The sequence below is a fragment of the Rattus rattus genome, chromosome 3, assembly GCF_011064425.1.
Source record: "Rattus rattus isolate New Zealand chromosome 3, Rrattus_CSIRO_v1, whole genome shotgun sequence".
NCBI classification, from domain to species: Eukaryota; Metazoa; Chordata; class Mammalia; order Rodentia; family Muridae; genus Rattus; species Rattus rattus.
This window is the reverse complement of record NC_046156.1, coordinates 201950472-201973291: the sequence shown is the minus strand read 5'-3', so window position 1 is coordinate 201973291 and position 22820 is coordinate 201950472. Positions and strand designations below refer to the sequence as shown.

At 46.4% G+C, this 22820-nt stretch overlaps 1 protein-coding gene across 1 annotated transcript in view; it reads left to right on the top strand.

The window, feature by feature from the left end:
* The window catches only part of Ap3b1 (adaptor related protein complex 3 subunit beta 1), a 199983-nt gene that overhangs the window by 9685 nt on the left and 167478 nt on the right, over positions 1 to 22820 (top strand). Inside the window, exon 2 of the mRNA XM_032899017.1 lies at positions 22169 to 22244. Coding sequence (XP_032754908.1) covers positions 22169 to 22244 — 76 coding nt within the window. The remainder of the gene's footprint in view (positions 1 to 22168; positions 22245 to 22820) is intronic.

Genomic DNA, 22820 nt, shown 5'->3' with positions numbered 1-22820 from the left:
GACAGACGGTTCACTGGAATGTTCTTGTTTTAAGAAACTGCGTTAAAGTTACACTCACAGCATGACAAATGTGTCGCAGTGAAATAATATGACAGCATCGCGCTGGCGTGTATAAATGAACCACTGACAAAAACAAATTGCCCCCAGTCCAAATGGGAAATTTAAAGTGAGAGCCAAAGTAGAGCAGTCAGGGAGGAAATGATTCGGCGTCTCCTATCATGAACAGTGCTGGTTGTATTTAGGGAAGACATTTAGCATATCAGCTGCAACAAGTCCACAGCTCCACACACACACACAGTTTGTAGCCAGCGCCTGCTTGTGAGTGGGCTGATCCCTTGCATTGCTGATAGGAGTGGGTGTCCCAGTCAGAAGGCCAGAACCATCCTTTAGCAGAATGAGTTAGCATGGTGGCCGGACCAGGGAGACACTGAGGCTGGTCCTCAAGCATGGCCTGGCAGAGTGCACCATCTCTGCTCTTGCAGTGGGTTAAGAGTATGATCGTGAGGATGGGCAGGCCGTTAGTGCAGGACGGTTCAGTGGTGAGGATGGGCAGGCTGTTAGTGCAGGACGGTTCAGTGGTGAGGAGGGGTGAGGGTGGTGTTAGTGCAGGCCGGTTCAGTGGTGAGGAGGGGTAGGCTGTTAGTGCAGGACGGTTGGGGGGTGAGGGGGGGCAGGCTGCTAGTGCAGGACGGTTCAGTGGTGAGGAGGGGCAGGCTGCTAGTGCAGGACGGTTCAGTGGTGAGGAGGGGCAGGCTGCTAGTGCAGGACGGTTCAGTGGTGAGGAGGGGCAGGCTGCTAGTGCAGGACGGTTCAGTGGTGAGGGGGGGTGAGGGTGGTGTTAGTGCAGGACGGTTCAGTGGTGAGGAGGGGTGAGGGTGGCGCCAGCTCAGGCTGGGCTCCATGGCTAAGGGCTTTGGAACTTACTCTTCAAGCTAAGCTGTCAGAGAGTTTTAAGTACAGTGTTAGAACATGGTTAACTGTTCCGTGTCAATTGTATGACAGACATATTTCCATAACTAACACATATTAGAGGTAATTTATTGATTCAACACATAGGAGTGTTGTCTGCATGCTAGACATTGGTCTTTAAAAATATTCTTCCTTTCCTCTCCCCCTCATTTGCCCTCGCCACTTCGTGTGTGTGTATGTGTGTGTGTGTGTGTGTGTGTGTGCGCGCGTGTGTGTGTGCGTGCGTGCACACGCATACATGAAAGGATGTTCCATTCCATGTTGGGATTAGTGGACAGCTTTTGGGCATTGCTTTTCTTATTTCACCAAATGGTCCCAGGGATTGAACTCGGATCGGAAGGACGGTACTGTGTATCTTTACCCTGTGAGCCGTCTCGCAGGCTCCAGGCACGATGGTTGATGCTGAGGAATAAGCTGTGAAAACCTGCTGTGGTGGAGTTCATAGTTCTTGCTCGGAAAGATGCCCACCGAACAGGTCACCGCGCAGCCATCTGATGATAAGAAGTGCAGTAGGAGGGCGGGGTGTAGGACCTCAGAGTGAGGTTGGGGTGGAGCTTGCAGTGTAGAGACAGACAGGAGAAGGTCCAGAAGCACGTACGTGACGGAGGTGAGGAGGCGGCATGCCAGTGCTCATCCACAGGCAGCAGCTGCCCAGGCGTCAAGGCAGGAGAACTCGATCCTCTGTGAGGATCAAGACAGAAGCCGGTGTGGCTGGGTAAGCAAAGGAGGAACAGGAAATAAATCAGTAGAGGATGAAATGAGAAGAGATAAGGTTTGGGGTGCGGGGCGGGGGCCAGCTTGCAGAGGGCCTTGTAAGGACTTAGGGTTTTGCCCGAGAGAGAAGGAATGCTGCCGAGGGCTTTGAGGACAGGAATGGGATGACTCTGCTTACCCTTAAAGGAGCTAGAGGGCCCGTGTGAGCTGGTGGTTATCCCAGGCTTGAGACGGGAGAGACCGGAGAGGGGCAGTAACCACAGGACGGTCATTCTGCTGATGCTCGAGCTGTGATGGACGGGTAAGAAGACAGTGCTGGCCACCTGAGCTCTTTCGCACGTGCACTGGAAGTTTAGAATTGTCACTGAGTACAGTGAGGAAGGCCAAATAAAGACAAGCAGACAAACAAACCCACCACCCACGGGGCCAGGGATGCCTCTGTGTCGTTTGAGATAGTATTGGGTGTAGAGTTAGTACATAGACAGCTAGATCTGTGAATCTGGATCTGGAGTGTAAGGGAGGAACGAGGCTTGGGGTTGGGTGCGAATGGGTAGAGAACAAAGCTGGAGTGCTAAACACTGGGACACTCTTGGAGTAATGGGGTCAGAGCATACAGATGGGTCAAGGAAAGTGACCACTGAGATGTGAGTTTGGGTTCGTTGATGTGGAGAACTTGGTAATCTTTTTTTTTTTTTTTTCCTCTCTCTCTCACAGCATCAGGGTTTCTCTGTGTTGTCCCTGGCTGTCCCAGAACTCTCTTTGTTGGCCAGTCTGGCCTCAAACTCACAGAGATCCACCTTGCCTCTGCCTGAGAAAGGGATTAAAGGTGTGCACTACCACTGTCTGTCAGAATTTGGTAATCTTGACCAGTATTTTAGGTGCAGTGATGTGCCTGAGTGGATTTGAGAGAAAAGTGAAGAATTGTAGGTAAAGTGTGCTCCAGCACAGGGAACAGAGACAGAGTGCCTGGGGAGACATGTTGGGGGAAGAGGCTTTGTGTGAGATGGCAGCCGCTAAGTCCTTGTTCATGGAGCCAGCTGCTGGAGAGGGAGAAACACTGCTAGGAAGAGAACATGGAGTGACACCTTCTTTCCTCACAGAATGCTTAGCACATGCGCACCTGCTCGAAAGTGAGCGTCGCTTTCATACCCACAAAGAATCAATTAATGACAGAGAGACTTGGACTCCTCCACCTTATGCTTCTCTTTCAGGGTGGGGCTTTGCTGTGAGAAATATGCATTTGGGGCACACACACGCAGAGTAAACAACTGTGGCATGCAAATAATATGTTTTTTATACATACAGACACACACACACAGAGCGAACCCTTATTAACTATAGCACAATTATCTTAAGAAAGAATGACGTTAAGAGTAAGTTTAAGAACTACCTAAGTATTGGTGTTGTTGGATGGGAAGTCTTATGAAGACTTTCCTCATATACCTGTCCTAGCTCACAGAGGGAATCTGCTAGGTTCAAAGCTGTGCTGTTCATCATGGCTGTTAGCCAAATGGACCTCTTTAACTTTAATTGAAACAGAAGACTCGGTTTGTCACTCCCACTGGAGTGAGGCTGTCTGCCTCTGTAGCCAGCTGTTAGCACATTGGGCAGTGGAGTAGTGCAGAGGTTTCTTTTATGGCAGAACATCCAAGGAGGACAGCTGCTTTCTGGGTTTAGAGCTCACTGGGGAACATGAGAAAGTTCACTTAGAGCTGGGAGAAAAGGAAGGACTGCTGAGAGCCTGTGCACAAATCATGGGACACTGCGCTGAGTTTTGGACTTTGTCATGAAAGTTTGCACACTTGAGCTGGCAAAGAATTCTAAGTAGAAGAGTAATGAATTCACGGAGATTTGTTTTAAAAATGTTTGGGATATTAAATTGGACCGGCGTGAGAATGGTAGCATTGTATGATGTTGGAAAAACAAATAGAGCAAGTTTGGAGTGAGGAAAGGAGGTGTTGAGCTCTGATTTGGGTATCGAGTTTGAATTGATAAATGAACATCCTGTTAGCAATCTGATTGCTAGATGTACCCTAACCTAGGCTGATGGTAGACATTTGCTAGTTACCATTTGGTGATGGTGTCCAGCATCATCTTGGTAAAGCCAGTGTTGAGGAGAGGGAGGAATCAGTGCTTGCACGGAAAGCCAGACATAGGATTCAGTTTGGAGAAACTGTGGAAGTTGGCCGTACACACAAAGGCCAAGCCTCCTGAAAGACAGAGATGACAGGTATGTGGCTTTTGTCAGAGTTTGCGACAGGAAGGCACGCTGCTCAGGCATGACTGCTCTGGGACTAGTCTGCTGGTCGGAAAGCCTGTCATAGAGGGTCACGTGCCCGGCGGCTACTTACAGCTTGCAGCCTCTGAGTTCCTTGGGGATGAAGTGTGGATGAGCAGAGCCCCTGCTCTGAATAGTTTTGAGGATTTAAAGGTCTGACACTGTTAAATACAGACGGTCAACTTTCCTAACATAAACTGTTAGTGTTTGCTGATGGCTGTCAGCAGCCAGTCGTGCTCGTCTGATGTGCAAGTAGCGTTATTACCACCACTGCAGCACCATTAAGAGCCACCCCGTTCTTTAAAAAACTGTTCGGCCTTTTCCCAGCTGTTAGGATTATGGGACCACTGTTAATTTTCACATTAAGCATTGCTTTGCTTTTTCAGTTTTAAAATTATTACTGTTTCTGCACTTTTTTTTTTTGAATCCTATTTCACTACATTTAGAATAACTAAGTTATATAAAGTCCCTCTAATGTGACCGTATAACGATAGGCCAAGTTCATGAGTACCAGGTGAGTCCTTCAGCATGGCATCAGGGATGTGGGGACAGTGAGTATGCAGTAGAAGGTGGTAAGTTTTTGTCTCAGACGTTTATTTATTTAGCATTACTGTTTTGTTTTTGTTTGCTTGTGCGTTTGCTGGGCTAGAGCTGCATCCCCAGCTCGCCTTCCTGTTCGCTCACAGTGCTCTGTTGTTGAGGCAGCCTCTTAAGCTCGTTCCTAAAAGGAGAGAGCTTCAGGCAGAAATGAAGTGTTTCTAGAAGGTCTGTGGGCAGCAGAGCCAGCTTCTGGTGAGTGTGAGAAAGCAGTGAGGTCAGGAGATGCATTGGTTGTGGTGGCCTGGCTTTGTCAGTGAGCCTGGTGGTGGAGAAGCAGTGTGAGAGCATTTGCAGTAGATGGACAGAAGAATGCGCGTGAGAGAGAGATGGCCAGCTCCAGGGACGTTTGCCTGCCAGGGCAGAGAGAAAGCGTGTCGGGTACAGGGAGACACAGATTCTTGGGCTGTCTTGAGAAAGGACAGATGATGCCAATGTAGCGAGCAGGAGGGGGCAGAGGAGGAGGGTAGACAATGTCAGAGAGAAGCCCAGGGAACCACAGAGGAGGGCAGGATAGATTTGGAGTCTGTGAGCAAGAGGGAAGAGGAGAGGGGACAAGGTGAGAGGCTGTGACAGAGCCAAGGGGTTATGTGGTGACCGAGGGCTTGTCTGACTGCAGTTAGAGCCTTGTTTGTGTTGTCCTGATCTCTGGCAGCAATCTGCAGTCATGCGCAATTCCAAGAAAACTGTCAGTTCACAGTGCGGGCTGAGGTTTTGTTAAATGAAGCTATGAATGTCAATTTGGACAAGAAGGTTAGGATATTGGTACAGAAAAATGTTAGATTAAAAACATATCCAAACTGGAGTGGGAAAGAATAGTAGGGTAAACTCCTTATGTGTAGAACTAGAAGTTTCCAAGAAGAGAGAGCAGCAGCAATAGTAATGGCTGAGAGGGTCAAGGGTAAGTAAAGGCTAGGAAGCTAGAGGTTGGCGTGGGAGATGGGGAACCAAGAGTAGCGATGGCTGAGGTGTCTTAGTTGAGTGGAGGAGTGGCAGATGATGAAGCCAAGGATGAACAGGGCTCTGGGACAGCTAGAAAACTCAGCAATACTGACTGTATGCAGCTAGTCATGTGTGGACTGTGTGGTAACACTTTAGGACACTAATCTTTTCTTGTCTCTATTTCTATTTTCTTTTCTCCACTAAAATTTAGAGCCTTTTATTTGTTATAAGCAATGGAATGCCTACCTCCTCTTTCTTACATTAAAGTGAGAACAGACATTGGAATTTATATGTGTAATGGCAACAATGCAATGGTTATCTTTATCTTTTTATCTCTGCTTCTTTATGTCACTCTATATCACCATAGCCTCTCTATGCCACCATGGCTTCTCTATGCCACCATGGCTTCTCTATGCCACCATGGCTTCTCTATGCCACCATGGCTTCTCTATGCCACCATGGCTTCTCTATGCCACCATGGCTTCTCTATGCCACCATGGCTTCTCTATGCCACCATGGCTTCTCTATGCCACCACGGCTTCTCTATGCCACCACAGCCTCTCTATGCCTCTCTATGCCACCATAGCCTCTCTATGCCACCACAGCCTCTCTCTCTATGCCACCACAGCCTCTCTATGCCACCACAGCCTCTCTATGCCACCACGGCCTCTCTATGCCACCACAGCCTCTCTATGTCACCACAGCCTCTCTATGCCATCACAGCCTCTCTATGCCATCACAGCCTCTCTATGCCATCACAGCCTCTCTATGCCATCACAGCCTCTCTATGCCACCACAGCCTCTCTATGCCATCACAGCCTCTCTATGCCACCACCACCACAGCCTCTCTATGCCACCACAGCCTCTCTATGCCATCACAGCCTCTCTATACCATCACAGCCTCTCTATGCCACCACAGCCTCTCTATGCCATCACAGCCTCTCTATGCCATCACAGCCTCTCTATGCCATCACAGCCTCTCTGTACCATCATAGCCTCTCTATGTCACCACAATCTCTATACCATCATAGCCTCTCTATGCCACCATAGCCTCTATGCTACCATAGACTGTATGCTACCTGTCTTAGGGTTTGCATTGCTGTGAAGAGACAGCATGACCAAGGCAACTCTTAGAAAAACAACATTTAATTGGGGTTGGTTTACAGGTTCTCAAGTTCAATTCATTATCATGGTGGGAAGCATGGCAGTGTTCAGTCAGGCATGGTGCTAGAGGAACTGAGAGTTCTATGTCTGGTTCCAAAGGCAAACTGGAGAAGACTGGCAGCTAGGCAGCTAGGAGGAAGGTCTCTCAAAGCCCAACCCCACAGTGACACAACTTTCTCCAACAAGGCCATACCTCCCTGGGCCAAGGACATTCAAACTACCATACCACCATAGTCTCTCTATGCCACCATAGCTTCTTACCCCATAGCCTTTGTCTTCAGCTTGGAGATGGGAACCAGCAATCTAATAACAACAATACCTTATATGGGCTTTGCTTGAGCCAGGGCCTCACTATGTAGCTAAAGTTTCTGTGTAGACCAGGCTGGTTTCAAACTCAGAGCTCCACCTGTCTCTGCCTCTCAAGGGTTAAAATAAAAGGTGTGTGTCACCATACTCAGCCTTATATAATATTTTTATTTTCAGTATAAGCCCTTCCCTTTTATTATCTCAAGAATTTATAGGTCTGCTTACGTGTTATTCCCTCTGAGGAGTGAACCAGGCGTCTGCATGTGCTAGGCAGGGGCTCTGCTACTGAGTTACATCCCAGCCAGATGGACTGTGTAAGGCTCTCTGTGCCCTCTGACCCCAGGTCTGTAGTCTCAGTTGTTTGACTGAACTGTGGCACTAGTGCTGTGGACAAGCCCAGTTACTCAGCCAGAAACCTCTGGATCGGAGTCCGTGTGAACTCCTTTAGCTCCTGTGTCTTTCTGTAGATGAGAATGTACCACTTGGGGCTCGTTCCTTTTGCTTTGGAAGGCTGTGACATTTACATCTGTGCCTGAATGTTGAGGGCTGCTTCACCTCTGCAGTGTGCAGGACCCTTTATGTGTGTGCGCTTGTCTTTCTAGGTGTCAGAGCACGGCCCTAGAAAATGTTAACTTTAAGTGCACCCCAAAACATCACTGCAGCACTCAGCTGTATAACCCCTGTTCTTAGGTTGGACACCAGAGTCCGCTGTCCTTCACACTGTCATGGCTACTCCTCGGTCCCCTATTTCATTTGCTCCTTCTTTTTTATCCAAATGAGCCTTCACCATTGAAGGTATTGTACTGTCATCTTCTGTCACTCCTCCTGAATGTGCTTTATCCTTTCCTGACCCCACTAGAAGGTCTAGGTCACAGCCACCTTGGCCAGCAGCCCTATCTTCTGTTGCTCACTTTCTATCCCACGTGAAAATGACAGTTACAGGGCCCCGAGGTGGCTGAGTGCCTAAAGACATTTGCCGCCCAAGTTTGCAAATCTGGCAGCTGAGTTCAGTTACCCATAGCCCTTCCAGAGGAGGGAGCAGACTCCAGAGTTGGCCTCTGACTTACACACATGCACGCCCCACCCCCAAGACACTAATAATAAGGAAAATTAAAATTAAAAAGGACAGTTAGAGGTAAGTATCCATTTCCAGTACACAGTAAACTTCAGTGGTTTACACATTTAGATCAGATTCTTGTCACCAGGGCGTGGTGGCACAGGAAACAGGCGCAGGCAGATCTCTGTGAGTTACAGCCTGGTCCACAGAGTAAATCCTAGTACAGCCAAGGCTACACAGTGAAACCTTGCCTCAAAAAACAAAACAAAACAAAAACCCAACCAAATAAATAAATAAAATTATATTCCTGTCAAGTAGGGCTGGAGTCTTTGTTTTGTCAAGAAGGTTTCATAGCCTTCATCAGGAACTTGGAGGGATCACATGACTTAAAAACCTACAACAAAACCAAAAACACTGGTTTTTACCATTTCACCCCCACACTGTCCTTTCCTTGGAGTGGGCTCAGGCTGCCCTGGGTGACTGAGCCTCTGATGCTTCTGCCTCTAGGAGTGCTGGAACTGCAGGCGTGGACCACGCTACTCCCAGGGTTGTGCTGTCTCTTCCTGCCCCAGATCTTGGGGCTGACCCCTCCTAAGGGTAGAGTTCAGCAGTGTAAGAACTGGCTTGGTGCAGCTCCGTAGACCTTGACTGCGTCACCACTGACCTTTTAAAGGCTGAGTTTTAGAAGCATACCTTTCCAAGTGCTTCAGGGACGAGCTTATCGCAGGTAGAGACTGCGTATTGGCCTCCCCAGCTCCCTACACAGAAGCTGATCCAACGCGTCAGATGGGAAACTTACCTTCTGTGGCCTTGGAAACGTTTGCTTTTAAAAAAAGAGTTTAAAATTAATCTGGCTTTGAGTTGGCATAGCTTATAACACAGTTGTAGAAACTTAGATTTACCCTCATGTAGTTTATGAATTTCTTGGAGGAAGAGTGAATACTGATACTCAGCCTTGATGCACCAACTGACGGCTTGGATGCCAGTTTATGCCCATCTGTCACTGTGGCACCGTGCCCATTGTCACCGTGGCACGCCAGTGGCAGCGAGGCGTGGGAGCCAACAGAGATGAATTGTTTGGATGGAATACACTAGTCTGTAATACTAATTAATTTTGAGCTGATGAATCTGCGTGAGCTAATGTTAACCAAATACAGCCCAAGTACCCTCAGTGAAAACACAGTGCGCTTTGACTTCCGAAGGGGTCTGTCACGGACATTTCAGACTGCACTGAGGATCCTTACAGTCAGTGTTTACTATGGTTCCAGCAGTCCGTTTTCTTTGTATAAAATTTAGAGCTTAAAAGAAAAAAAAGCGCAATGTTTTCATCATGGTAGAATGTGATCCGCAAGGAAGTCACGCACCATTGTTAGTCACAGCGTTTATGCTACTCGCGAGGTTCTTCGCAGTATTGGGTTTAAAATGCATTTTGTTTGATTCTGTGCTTTCCCAGTCCCAGCGCTATGATGGCGTGCTGATGAAAGCAAGCTGGGCAAGGTCAGGTGCTCCACGGTTTGTTTTCTGTGCTGGCTTTTTAGTGGTTACTCGGGAACAACAGCAGCTACCTGCACTTCATCCAGACTTTGTCTCTGAATGTGACAGAAGAATAAGGTGTTAAGTTATGGAAATGCTGGGGCGGAGTTAGTTACATGTTATAAACATACGAGGCAAACTTCCATTCTCCCATCGCCACAAGCTCTTAAGAGCCTTTTTCATAAGCCGTCAAAGGCTCTTATGCAGACCGACAGACCATTCTTTCAGTGTCTTCCTTTTTACTTAATATATTTTTGAGATCTGTCCATATTACAATAGGAAATAAGTCCAGTCTCTAGCCATAATATTGTATTCCTTGATGTTGGTTGGTTACTCTGCTCTGGGAGGATATTGGATCAATTTTACTTTTGTCATGTATAAGCAGTTCTGTAGTTTTTGCACACACTTGGTGTGAGTTTATCTTCTTATAGGAAACATTTTTAGAAGTGGTCTTGTAAAGTCACTTGAACATTAAATCATGGTGGATTTTGCTGAGGTACCTTCTGGATGATTACACCACGTCCCAGTGACTAGCAGTAAACCTGCTTTTCTTCCACACCGGTGTCAAATGCTGGCCTTCATCGAATTAAATATATGATACTTTAATAGGTCTAGAATTATATGTCCCCATTGTTTTCTGATCTGCTCTTTTAAAACCTCATTCCATTGTCTCCTGTCTTCTGAGACCTGCCCATCTGTATGAGTCTTATTGAATGTGGCTGTGCCCCATTGAGCAGTCTCTGTCTGTTCAGGCTGCGGCAGAGAGGAGTAGGTACCCGAGGGATGGTGTTGAAGCCTAGGCTCTTTATTATTTGTCCCTTCATAGGGAGGTTTGCAGACATGTCTTACACTAATGGGTTTCATTTTGATGCTTTAAAGGATGGTTTCTCATTGTTCAGTCATTTGACTGCCACACTTGGGTAGACTTTTCTTTCCCCTTTCCTAAGATTCTTAAAATATGCGACTTCAGTTTGGCACAACTTCTTCAGTTAATTGTTGTACTTTGACTTCTCATTCTTGCTTTTGGCTCTGATTAGAGCTGTATCAGGGTTTGGATAGCATAGAGTGCATCCATGTTGTTTCCTGTCCTCATCTCTGTCTGGGCTGCAGTTTGCATGTGTCCCCTGGACCTGCCTTCAGGTCCGAGTCTGGTGACAGCCTGCGCCGAGGGCTTTCAATCTCAGGTTCTGTAGTTTTCAGTTCTGAATTTTGTAGCCAGGCTTAGGGGGTTAATCTGTGGATTCTTTTTCCCACCCCTTGCCCAGCTTTCAGCCACTAGATGGAAGCGTGAAAAACGGGTAGAGAGGGGAGAGAGCTGGAAATCTCTGAATCTAATTTCTTTCTTCTTGTTCTTCTTTGAGCACCAAACTGCAATCAACTCCGACCTCCGACAACCACCAATCAACACCCCACCTACCCCCCGCCCCCAATCGGGGCCCTGGCATTTCTGTACCCTCTGAAAGGTCCCCGAAGTTTCAAAGGTCACACGATTGCAGAGCTGTTGCTCTTCTCCAGCTGTGCCCTCTGAAGCCTCTCCTCATGTACTTACCCTCCCAGGTGACATTTTCTGCTTGGTTTCTTAGAATCTTGCTCCTTGAAAGAGTGCCAGCTTCTCCCAGGGAATGTGCAGACAACTTTGTGTACCGTCTGGGTGGTTCCTTCCTCTTCCATTTGGCTCTTCCAGTTCCAGTCACTCTTGTGACGGAATTTCAGTATGTGTTGCTTCAGTCACAGTAATTGCTTCTCTGGTTCTGTTCTTCCCAGGGGAAAATGCACAGAGGGAACAAGTGGTCTGGAGGGATGGTGGCCTCAGAGTCCTGTCTGTCTGTCTGTGTTCTGTGTGCACTTGCCTATGGCTTTAAAAATGGCCGTTTTCTGTGGCAGTTTACAAGATGGTTTCATGACAGGGATTGAAGATGCTTGTACTACATCAGTCTACATGTTTTGGACATAGCAACCAGAATGGCCCTGCTAAGTATAATAGGTTATAATTCTCTTTTGAAAAACACTCCTCGCATAGCCGTTTTAAAACTGAGAGTAAGCACTGCTTCCTGATTCTCTTCTGCAGTCTGTCCTTTTGTTTTACTTCATTCCCGTGCTGCCTTGTGATGTGTAATCTGCTTAAGCGTATTTATTTTTGTTTTTAATATATTTTGTTATATATTAGTTATTAAATACAATTTCATGAGAGATCCCTCCCCTCCCACCGAGTTTTTCTTTTGTGTGTCACCAGTGCAAGTGGGACATAATGGAGGCAGGCCATTGAAGGTGGAAGACAGAGTTCATTTGTCTCAATCTCGAGGCGTGCTCTGACGGTTCCATGGGTTTACACTGGCTTTTTAAATGAAGAGGTCGTTGTCCTGCGTGGGAGAAGTTTTAATAAAAAGCCAGGAGGGAAAAGCTTAGCAAGGGTTAAGGGAGTGCCTGTAACGTGTACACAGGACTAGGCAGAGAAAATCCTATCTCTGTTCCAGAGGCGATGGTGGGTGACTGGATGCATAAAGGCTGCATCAGTTGTAGCTGGAGTTTGCTTTTTTATATTTTAGTATGTAGTGTGTTGACAACACGTGCCTGAAGCTGTGCAAGGCTCTGATCAGAGGAGGAGTAGGCAAACTGCAAGCATCAACAGGCCCAGGTCCACAGTGCGTCAGGAGGCAGGAGCCTGGGCTGTAGCATCGCATCCTGCTCTGGTTAACTAGCCCAGCCCTTTCTGCAAATCCATTCACATTTGCCATTTGCCACCAGGAGTTGGGGAGTCCTCTTAGGAGCTTCTCAAAGCCCAGGTTTGAGAGTTTTCTGGAAGCCTTGGGAAATGTCCTGGTCTCCCCCCAACCCCTTCCAATTTCGATATCTCCTTTGGGGTACAACTCTGAAGGAAGTCACTGTCCCAGTACTTGTGCCACACCCTCATTTTAGATTTAAGTCTCAGGTGTAACTCTTAGTGGTGCACACACAGCTCCTGAACTGTTTTGAGGGAAGGGAAGGTAACCATGTAGGGTGACTAGGTGGTGATTACTAGTGTGTATTTCAAAAGACTTAGGGAGAAAGACTTGGAATATTTTCAACACAGAGCAAGTAAATGCTTGAGGGGCCAGTGAGTTGGTAAAAATCCTTACAGTGCAAGCCCAGGGTTCTGAAGGGGAGAACCAGCTTCTGAAAGGTGTTCTTCGCCCTCCACCCATGCACGCACATTCACATATCGTAAAGAAGATGTTCAAGGAGTTGGATGTTTGTAATCCCAGCTCTAGGGAGGCAGAGGAACGAAGATCTCAAGTTCCAGGCCAACCCGGCCTATGTGGTGAGACTGTCTCAAAACTAGTCTTCTTGAGTAAATAAAAGTCAAAATTACTCATAGACTCGTGGTAGCTTACACCTGGGTGAGTATCAGTGAGAGAAGTTGTAGATAAACTCATCTGTCCTAGAGGAACCACTTAGTCTGTGTTGAGTAGGGAACACACATAACGCCATTTGCTTTAGAGTTGCTGAACGACCTCTGCTTGTATGCAGTTTTAGAAAAGACGGGGTCAGAGTGGTAGCAACCCATCAGGATGCTGGGGTGTGAGAGAGTCCGGCTTGAAGGGATATGGACAAGCTTGGAGCGAGTGTCCTATGGTTGATGTCGCCATTGCAGGACTTTACCCAGGTTTGAAAACTGAACAAAGTAGCTCTTAGAATTGGAGACTGTTATTATAAGTCAGCCACAGTAAGGCTGACAAGTTAACTGTGTGTGCTGAAGAGCTGTGGTTTCCTTGAAGAATTTCAGTCTGTCATGGATGAATACTTCTATAAAATTCAATAGAAATAAATTACTAGAAAATACAGTGGGAAAAGTATGTAAAGTACCACCCCATTTTTATTGGATTCAATAAACATAAAATTAAACTGTCATATTCCTCTCCAGGTTGCCCGGTGCACACTGAGTGCCTGCGTGTGCCTGGGCCCAGGCACTCTCGGGAACACTGAGTGGCACGGGTGGGCATCAGTTCCCGCTGCATCTCGGTTTCCTCTTCATTTGCTTTGCTTTACAGGGGGTGGAGGAGGGAGGGGTGGTCTCATGAGTTCTGGGTTTTAGATTTATGAAAAAGAAAGGCCACCGATACCCTACAATCCCCTGCTCCCAGGTTGTTCTGTGTGACTGGCCCCATGTCGCTCTGGGCAGTGTTCTGGTTTATTCCGGGAGAGTACAGTGCGTTTCCTGGTCAGAGTAAGGTTTGCTTTAGCTTTTCAGCCATGCGTTTGCTGTTCCTTGAGATTTCAGGCATATTTTCAACAGGGCAGGAACAGTTATACCATTTAACACCACAAGATGTCACTTATGTAAAAATAAAGTCAGTTCCTAATCTTGAGGGTTAATAGTAAGTGAAGAAGCAGGAAAATAAAAAAAGAAGCATACACTTGAAACAGATACATATGGCGTTTCAAATGTTGCTAGTTCAGCAGTATTTCAAACAGGTTGCTTATTTATAAACACTTCCTAATGTCTAAGTATCATTTAGTAGCTCACACACACTCCTCAGTTTTGAACACACACCATGAAGGCAGTGGCTTTGGAGCAGGGAGAGGTAGTTCATCAGAGAGTGAGCAGGAAGGCGTTGACACTTTTAATCCTTGTTTTGGTGACAAGCAAAGGGACACTGGGGAAGGTACTATCTGGGAGGGCATAGTGACCGATGGGGAAGTTGGGCACTGCCGCTGGCTGAAGCAGAGCCTGGGGCTTACTTTCCTTCCCTTGGACCTCAGACTCAGAGTCATTAGCTCTTTCCTCGGGCAGCTCAAACGGCATCCTTGTGTGCCTTGAAGACCGTCTTTTCTGTTAAACAAGAACTAAGCCTTTGGCTTTAATATCTGGATCCTGTTTTCTAGTTCTTAGTTTTAGAGAACAGGATAGGACACGGGGTGGCTGAAGAGAGATCCCTGTCTGTCCAGCCGTAGGAGGAACTAGCCAGGCTTCCATTAGGACCCCGCAAGGTGATGTCTGGGGGAGCGGTCCTAAACTTGATACATCATTCTTCCTCGTTGTCTGCTTCTCTCTCCAGGTAACACTGTCGAGGAAGGTTCTGGAATATTCTTAGGGAAAAGGAAAGGGAAACAGAGGTGGAAGGCTCCCCCTTCCTGGCATTGGGGTGTCTAATCATCTCTTCTTCCTTAGTTCTTACCTAATTCCATTTTTTTTTCTGTGTGTGTGTTTTCTTACCTGGAATGCAATTTAAAATGTTTCTTTCAGGTTTTAGTATTTCCACTTAGTATCATTATATAAAGTGAAAGAGCAGGCAAAGCAGAAGGAAGGTTGCTTGAGTGCCCTCATTCCCCGCACCACCACTGCTCTCTCTTGTCTCTGAGCTTTCAGGAGCCTGAGATGTTGGAAGAGGCCGTTCTAAGGCTGCTGCAGTGAGCCTTCATAGTTCGTACTTGTAAGTCTTTGGAGACGGCTTTTCTTTTAAAGATTTTTATTTATTATTATATATAACTGCACCGTAGGTGTCATCAGACACCCCAGAAGAGGGCATCAGATCCCAGTACAGATGGTTGTGAGCCACATGTGGTTGCTGGGATTTGAACTCAGGACCTGTGGAAGAGCAGTCAGTGCTCTTAACAACTGAGTCATCTCTCCAACCCTGGTTTTTCTTTTAAAATATTTATTTTATGTGTATGAATGTTTCTCCTGAATGTATGTATGTGCACCATGTGTGAGCCTGGTGTCCTCAGAGGTCAGAAACAGGGTCAGATCCTTTGGAACTGGGGTTACAGATAGTTGTGAGCCACCATGTGAGTGGTGGAAATGGAATCCCTGTCCTGTCTACCGAAGAACCAAAGAGGCATGTCTCCAGCCCCAACATTTGTTTACTTATTTGCTGGGGGGTGGGGGATACATGTTCTGTAGTGTGCATATGGAGGTCGGAAGTCACCCTTTGGGAGTCAGTTCTCACCTTCCATTTTGTAGTGCTATGCTGTGTGCTCCAGGATGGCTGGCCCACAAGCTTCTAGATGATTCCCCCTGTCTGCCTTCCATCTTACCACGGAGTGCTGGCATTATAGATGCGTGCCATTGCTGCCGCTTTTGATGTGGGCTCTGGGGATTGAACCCTGGCCATCAGGGTTGCATGTGTTGTGCCTTTACCAATGCCTGAGCCATCTCCTCAACCTAGCAGTTTTTCTAATATTTCTACATAGCTATTTTAGTATTTAACATAAAGTACTGGTTATATTTTAATTGGATGTATTAATTACTGTAGTTTTTTTTGTCTCCTGCAAATGGTCATTACTATATTTAATGCACCGTTTGAGAAGTAAAAGTAAACTTTCTTAATAATTCACATTGCCTGCGTTCTTTCGGGGGAAAAGTGAAGTGTGTATAGCTTTTCTTTTTTAGTTGTTTTGGTACGAGGACAGTTTCTTACCATTTACCCTGTGTTAGTTTGCCTGGGTTGTAGACACTGGGTGAATTAACCAGCACAGTCTTTGAAGGTGCCCACAGCTTTGTCTTCAAGGCCTCTCTCTTCTAGCTCGCTCTGTCCCTGCCTGATCATCCCTTGCTGTATGTATTCTTTCCCTCATCCCTTCTTAAGATAGTCATGACCGGCGTAGGGCCCGCCCACATGGCCTCAGTGTAGCTTCACCACCTCAGCAAAGGCTGTCTCCAGCAGGAAGACACACTTTGAATCCAGACCTTTGGATGTAAGAAGACCTACTACCAATCGGGGCCACACCTCCTGCTGGCAGCTTGTACAGAGACCACGGAGGGCTGGGACCTCATGCTTATGTCTTCTTTTTTTTGTTATTTTTAAAAGATATATTAGTTGGGTTCTTTAGAAGAACAGAGCTTATAGAGTGAGTCTATATGTATATTTAGAAAGGGCATTTATTAGAACAGTTCACAGGCTGTGGTCCTACTAGTCCAACAGTGGCTGTCTATCAAGGGCAGATCCAAGGTACCAGCAGTTGTTAGTCTGCAAGGCCAGATGTCTCAATTGGTCTTCCGTGTACGTCAGACTCATGAAGAAGTGGGCTCTCATGCCAGGAATGGAGTTGCCAGCAAGGTGAGAGCAAGCAGGCCAAGAGTGAAAACTTCCCTCCTCCATGTTCTCGATATAGGCTCCCTGCAGAAGGTGTGGCCCAGATTGGAGGTGGGTCTTCTTACTCCAAAGGTCTGGATTAAAAGTGTGCCTTCCTATTTTTAATAATTAAGAAAAAGTCTCTAAGAGCTGCACAGGTTTTAGTTGATTCCAGAGGTAGTCAGGAATAACCATCACAGTGTCTTCTAGAATATTCTGCCCACATGTATGTATGCATTGTATGCATGCCTGGTGCATCCCATGGAGGCCAGAATTGGGCATCAGATCCCTTGGAACTGGAGTTAGGAACGTTTTTAACCTTCTGGGTAGGTGCTACTAGGAACCAAGCCCTGGCCCTCAGTCCACCCTGCATCGCTGCAGCCCCTCATGCGTCTTGGTGGTGCTGAGTATGTCATGTGTCTTTGTAAAGTGTTTAAGCCTGAGGCTAAGAAGGCTGGGTGTCTGAAGTGCTGAGGTGCCCCGATCTGTGTATAAGTGTCCACTGGAAGGGAAGGCCTTCTAGGTGTTTCTTTCTCTGTTTTTTAAAAAAATTACATTTTTATTTATGGGGTGTGTGTGAGTGTGTGTGTGTGTGTGTGCGCATGCATGCATGCATGTGCGCGTGTCCATCCTAGAGTATGCATGGAGGTCAGAGGACAGCGTGTGGGAGTTGTCTCTTTCCTTCTGCCATGTGGCTCCAATGAGTAAGTGGAGGTTGCCAGGCTTGGTGTGGGTGTCCTTACCAGCTGAGCGTCACTGGCCCTTTTCCGGGGCTTTTCATTTGGTGGTTGAATGTGCTGCACATAGGAGCTGTGCAAGTGGATTTTTTTGGCTACATTTCCCAGCTTGCTGCTGATGTGCAGATTGTAGCTCATGAACTGTGAAAGCAGTAGTGGTAGCTAGTTTACGTGTTACCCTCTCGGCCAGTGCGCCTCAACCTGTGGGGCTCAACCCCTTCACAAAGTCTGCATATCAGATATCCACATTACAGTTCGTAACAGAAGCAAAATTTTTTGTGGTTGGGGGTCACCACAGCATGAGGAACTGGGGGTCACAATGTTAGGAAGGCTGGGAACCACTGCTCTAGGCTCTGTGCTCCGACAGCTTCTCTCAGTAACTTGAGAGGTTTCTTCTGATGAACTAAACTGGGATTTAGGGATTTTAATTCTTGAATTAACATGAATGTACACCCTCATTTCAAAGTCTGCAAGTCAATGGCCTGGCTGATTTCATATGTGCGATTGCCATTGTCTGTAGAACTAAATGTCTTGTTCAAACCAATGGATAAGGTGCTGTAACCCCTCCTTCTCCATCTTATAGAATTAGGGTTTCGTATAACCAGCTGTCCACTTAAACCTTGTGATAGAAATGCTTGACGGATGCCCATACTGGTGAAATCATCACCACAGGTGCAAAGCCTTTACAGCTTCTTAGACATAAAAACATCCCTGTGGTCCCTCCCTCCTGCATGGTGCTCCGGTTGCCGTGGTGCTCCGGTTGCCGGGGTGCTCCGGTTGCTGGGGTGCTCCGGTTGCCGGGGTGCTCAGGTTGCCGGGGTGCTCCGGTTGCCATGAAGGTTGCCATGCAGCTGCGTACCACACTGTAATTGAATTTGAATGTTACAAGAATTAAGCCCCACCTCACCCTTTTGTGTTTGCATTCTTTGATCTCAGAATGATTCTGAGAGTTCATTAACCTGTTGCCTGCATCAGTAAGTTAGTTCTTTATCATTGCTAAGAGATAAATAACAAATATTTTTCTAAGTCACTGTGTGGCTCTGTGCGTTGTTTCTCTGAGGAGCAATGGCTGAATGGTATGGCAAGTGTGAATGGTATGAATGGCAATGTGCTTAAATTTGTAAGAGTTTCTTCTCACTTTCCTACACGATCATGTCATTTTATGTTTCTCCCAACAACTGAGAATTTTGTGTGCTCCATGTCCATGCCAACATTTATTATTGTCATCAGTCATTTTTAGCCCTTGTGAGGGTGTGTAATGATACCTTACTTTGCATTTCTTTGAAGAAAAATGATAATTTTTCATGAATTATGATCTTGTTCGTCTCCTGTGGTAAAGCTGATGCTGGACTCTTTCCTTTTAAAATGTAATTGTCTGAGTTACAGTCACTGCAAAGCTGCTTCTTAGTTTATATTTTGGGGTCTCTAGAGTCATTCCGAGTTGAGAGATATGCTATAGAGATGTCCTGTGTCTCTCACCATTTCTGGTGAGTTTGTCCTTGCTAAGCTCTGGTATAAAAGCACAACAGGAAAGTCAGCATTGATGAAACTCGTGTTGTTCTCGGGTCTGCAGTTTTAACCCATACTGCTCCTGTTAATATGACTTGTTCTCTCTCGTCACATGTGCACGTCACATGCTTGAAGTGCCAAGCAAAGGCCCTGTGTGCCCCCAGGGGCTCTGTCTCTGCCCTGCCTTGCCACTGTTCGGGTGAGGCCTTGCAGGACAGGGGCTCAGCCTGCCTCTCTGGAGGTTCGTTAGTGCTGTCTCGGGTCAGGAGTTCTTTTTCATTGCTCAGTTGTATTCCGGGGAATGGACGTACCACAATTTGATACTTAGCACTGAGCATTGATCAGCTGTGACAGACATTGAAGTAGCTGTGCTCATATCAGATGCCTGGTTAGACCATACATTAGCATACACGATGCTGTGACAGATGTTGAAGTAGCTGTGCTCGTATCAGATGTGTGGTCAGACCACATATTTGCATACAAGATCTGCTTTCATGTTTACTACATGGCAAAGTCGTGTGTGTAGAAATGTTTTAAAGTGAGTTTCTTCATGATTTATTATCCACGAATGCTTTTTATATATACTACTTCATATATCTGGCTATGGGGGGTCTGTAAAACATTTCTTGGGTGAAAATGGCTATGGGAAGCCCTGCCTTGGGCACCTCTGGGCTTGTGCCTGTGCTGGGGTCTCAGTGCCCATCACCAGGCTGGCTGGCATCACTCCTACAGGGATGCTTTTCTAGTTGAGAATAGATGACTGCTTCCCTGTACCTCAGTGTGTGGGGCCTGGAAATTCCAGGTTCTTGCTCATTCGTTTTAAGCAGTGACTCTGCTGTAGGATCCCTTCCTCTCTGACTTGTTGGAGGCGACTGAGTTTTCTCATGATCTCCTTTTTGTTTGTTCTGAGGCAAGGTCTCTAGGTGGCCTGGGCTGCTGGGAATGGCTGTGTGGCCATGGCTGACTTTAAACTCAGTCTGTCCACTTCAGCCTCCCTGGTTGGGATTTCAAGTGCACTGCCTCGTTTGACTTTCTTAAGTGATTTTAGCCACACCCTTGATATTTCTCTAGAATATCTCTTTTTACTGTTTGTTGTAGAGCTGGGTTGAGGATTTTCTAAAAATTTTAAGTTCTTTTTTTATATTTAAATCATTCTTATTTAAAAATCAAATTATATATGTGTGTACATACATATATATGTATGTGTGTATATATATATTTATTTATATTTATTTATTTATTTATTTATTTTTAGGCAGGATTTTGTTTGCTGCTCTAGAGTCTGGGACCTGGGAGAAAGGAGCCAGTAAATAAGACTCATGCACTAGCCAACTTTATTCAGAGCATCAGACAGTTTATGCTCTGAGGGTTAAGTACAACCCTCAGAGCAAAGTGTACAGTCCCAAGGGTAAGGCTCATGTGGCTGGCAAGCCGCACCTGGCTAAAACATGTTTTTCATGGCATGTAAACAAATACCAGTAGCCAGTTGTGATGAATGGTTGGAAGGAAACTCCCTCCTATCTGCTGCACCTTGGAGGGGCATGAAAGCATAATTCAAGAATAGTTTATGTTTTTGAAGAAACTGAAGTCACAAGACCTTATTTTTTTGGAGTTTTCTCAGATGCACTCAGAATTCTCCTCACATGATTGATTCCATTCTGGACTGCGCTCCCACAGGGTCTCACTCTACAGCCCTATTGGCTTGGTCAAGATCTGTCTTATCTCTTGGGAAACCAGGCTATTTTATCAACATGCTGTTTTTGAAGTAGCCTCATTTAAATATCCAGTGGCATAACTTCCTGTCCTTTCTTCCCTTCTCTTCTGTCTCCTCTCTCCTTCCTCCACCCCCTTCCTTCTTTTTCTTCCTGTTCCCGTCACCTCCCTCTAGCCCCTTTTGCTGTGGATTCTCACTGTGTTCCTCAGACTGCTCTTAAACCCAGGCCCAAATGGTTCTCTCACCTCACCCCGGGATTGGGACTGCAGACATGCATCACACGCCTGCTGTTCATCTCCATTTTCCTTAAGACATCTGAACACAGTTCACCAAAGGCCTACGCTGCTGTTCATAACAAGAACCACCTTTCCTCTGTCTTCCAGTAACGTGACCCTTCCTTCCGTCTGACCTCACAGATCATATCTAACACCTGCCCTCCTCTCTGCTCCTTTTCCGAATGTGTATTTTAGAGCTCTAAATCCTTGCCCTAGTGCCTCGTTGCAAAGCAGGTTTTGCAGCATCAGTCTGCTCTGGGTGCCGAGATCTCTCTCAGCTTGCCAGGTTTGCAATAACACCCCAGACTAGGGGTCCTAAACATAGGCTTCATCACAGTTCTGGGTGCAGCCCAAGGACAAGCGTTGGTTGACTACTTCTCCTGAGTGTCAAGAACTCTTTGTCTAGCAATCTGTCTTCAAAAATTATTTCATTTTGTTTAATGAAAAGTGATGAGAGGTTATAAATTATACATTTTCTTTAGAGGGACAAGTGCACATTTGTGAATTTCCCCAGAGAAGATTAGAAGGCTGGTGGTGACCCACAGGAACTGAGGGACAGTCCTTTTGTTTTAGGTGCTTTTAAGGCTGTTTGAAGTAGCAGAGAGCCTGGTAAACAAAGCAGTGTTGTCCGCCCCCCCCCCATCGCCCCCCAGTGTCATTGCTGCATAGCTGCAATAGTAGCAGTGGGGTCTGCTTGGGTCTTTGACCTGGGAATAATGTCACCCTTCCTGTCTGTCTCCATGCCCAGCTGCTGTATCTCACTGACTCAAACTTCTAGGTAGTTCTCTCTCTGCCCTGAGTTATCATCCCTGTAGCTATCACCACAGGCTACTATTTAGACGTTAAAGTGGTTAAAGTCTCAGAATGAGGAGGTGTCCCTATTTGTGCAATGGGGATAGGAATTTGGGAAGGTGTGTATGGCATACACCTTAGTCAAGCTCTTGTGTACTGCGTCTGAAAATGTTTTTAGTTTGGTTGTTTTGTTTTTGCATGTGGTAGCATTTTAGAGCTGCCTTGGTAATTTTTTCCCTAGTGATTATGTCAAAGAAACTTTGAAGTAAGTGCCACGCTCTCGTTGGCATTTCATCAGCAGGTGTCAAGCTGAGGGCAGTTCTGCCCTCGTGTCACTTTGGGCTGCATGACAGCGTGCTGTACACACAGACTTTGTGGGAAGAGCAGGAGACCAGCCCTTGGTTATCTGAGTGCGACTCCTTCCTGCTGTCCCATTGTGCTGTTTCCAGTTCTCTTAGGGATGATCGATTTAACAGCTATCTTCTGCAAAAAGTCCAAGTCTATAATTACGTCTTCTGTTTTGTTCTAGGAATGAAGACCTGAAGCAGATGCTGGAGAGCAACAAAGATTCTGCCAAACTGGATGCTATGAAGCGGATTGTTGGGGTAGGCAAATGTTCACGCATTTTGACTTTTGGGAGCTATGTAGGCTGTGATTATATCTACTGTGCATGCTAAGTAATAGGTGAACAACATTGCTCTGTTCTTGCTAATTCGTTTAGATTACCTTGTAAAAATGTTAAGGAGGCAGTAACATAAGAAATCTATCTCTGATATCAAGGTATTTCTTCAGTGAGCTAGAATCAGTCATTTTGAAGACAAAGTAAGGCAGTAGCGTGACCCTGTTTTCACGTAAGGTGTTTGAGGAGTTTTGGGATCTTGCTGCCTACAGTTGTGAGCACACAACGCTGTGTGTGAGAGCTGAGATCCTTTCCTCTCTTCTCATAGCAGAGACTCAGACCTGTCCAGGAAGTGACCTCCGGGCACTGCCAGGCTGTTTAAAGTGGGGCGGTGGGAAGGTGAAGGAGCCGACTGTAACAGCAGTCGCGTTACGTGTGAGCGGTCTGGCGTTACCAGTTAGGAGAAAGTGCTTTGGAAGAAGATCCCATGATGCAGCAGGGACTTTAAGACATGGCGCTTTCTTGTAAATACATGGTTATAACGGTAGAAAATGTTTTCAGG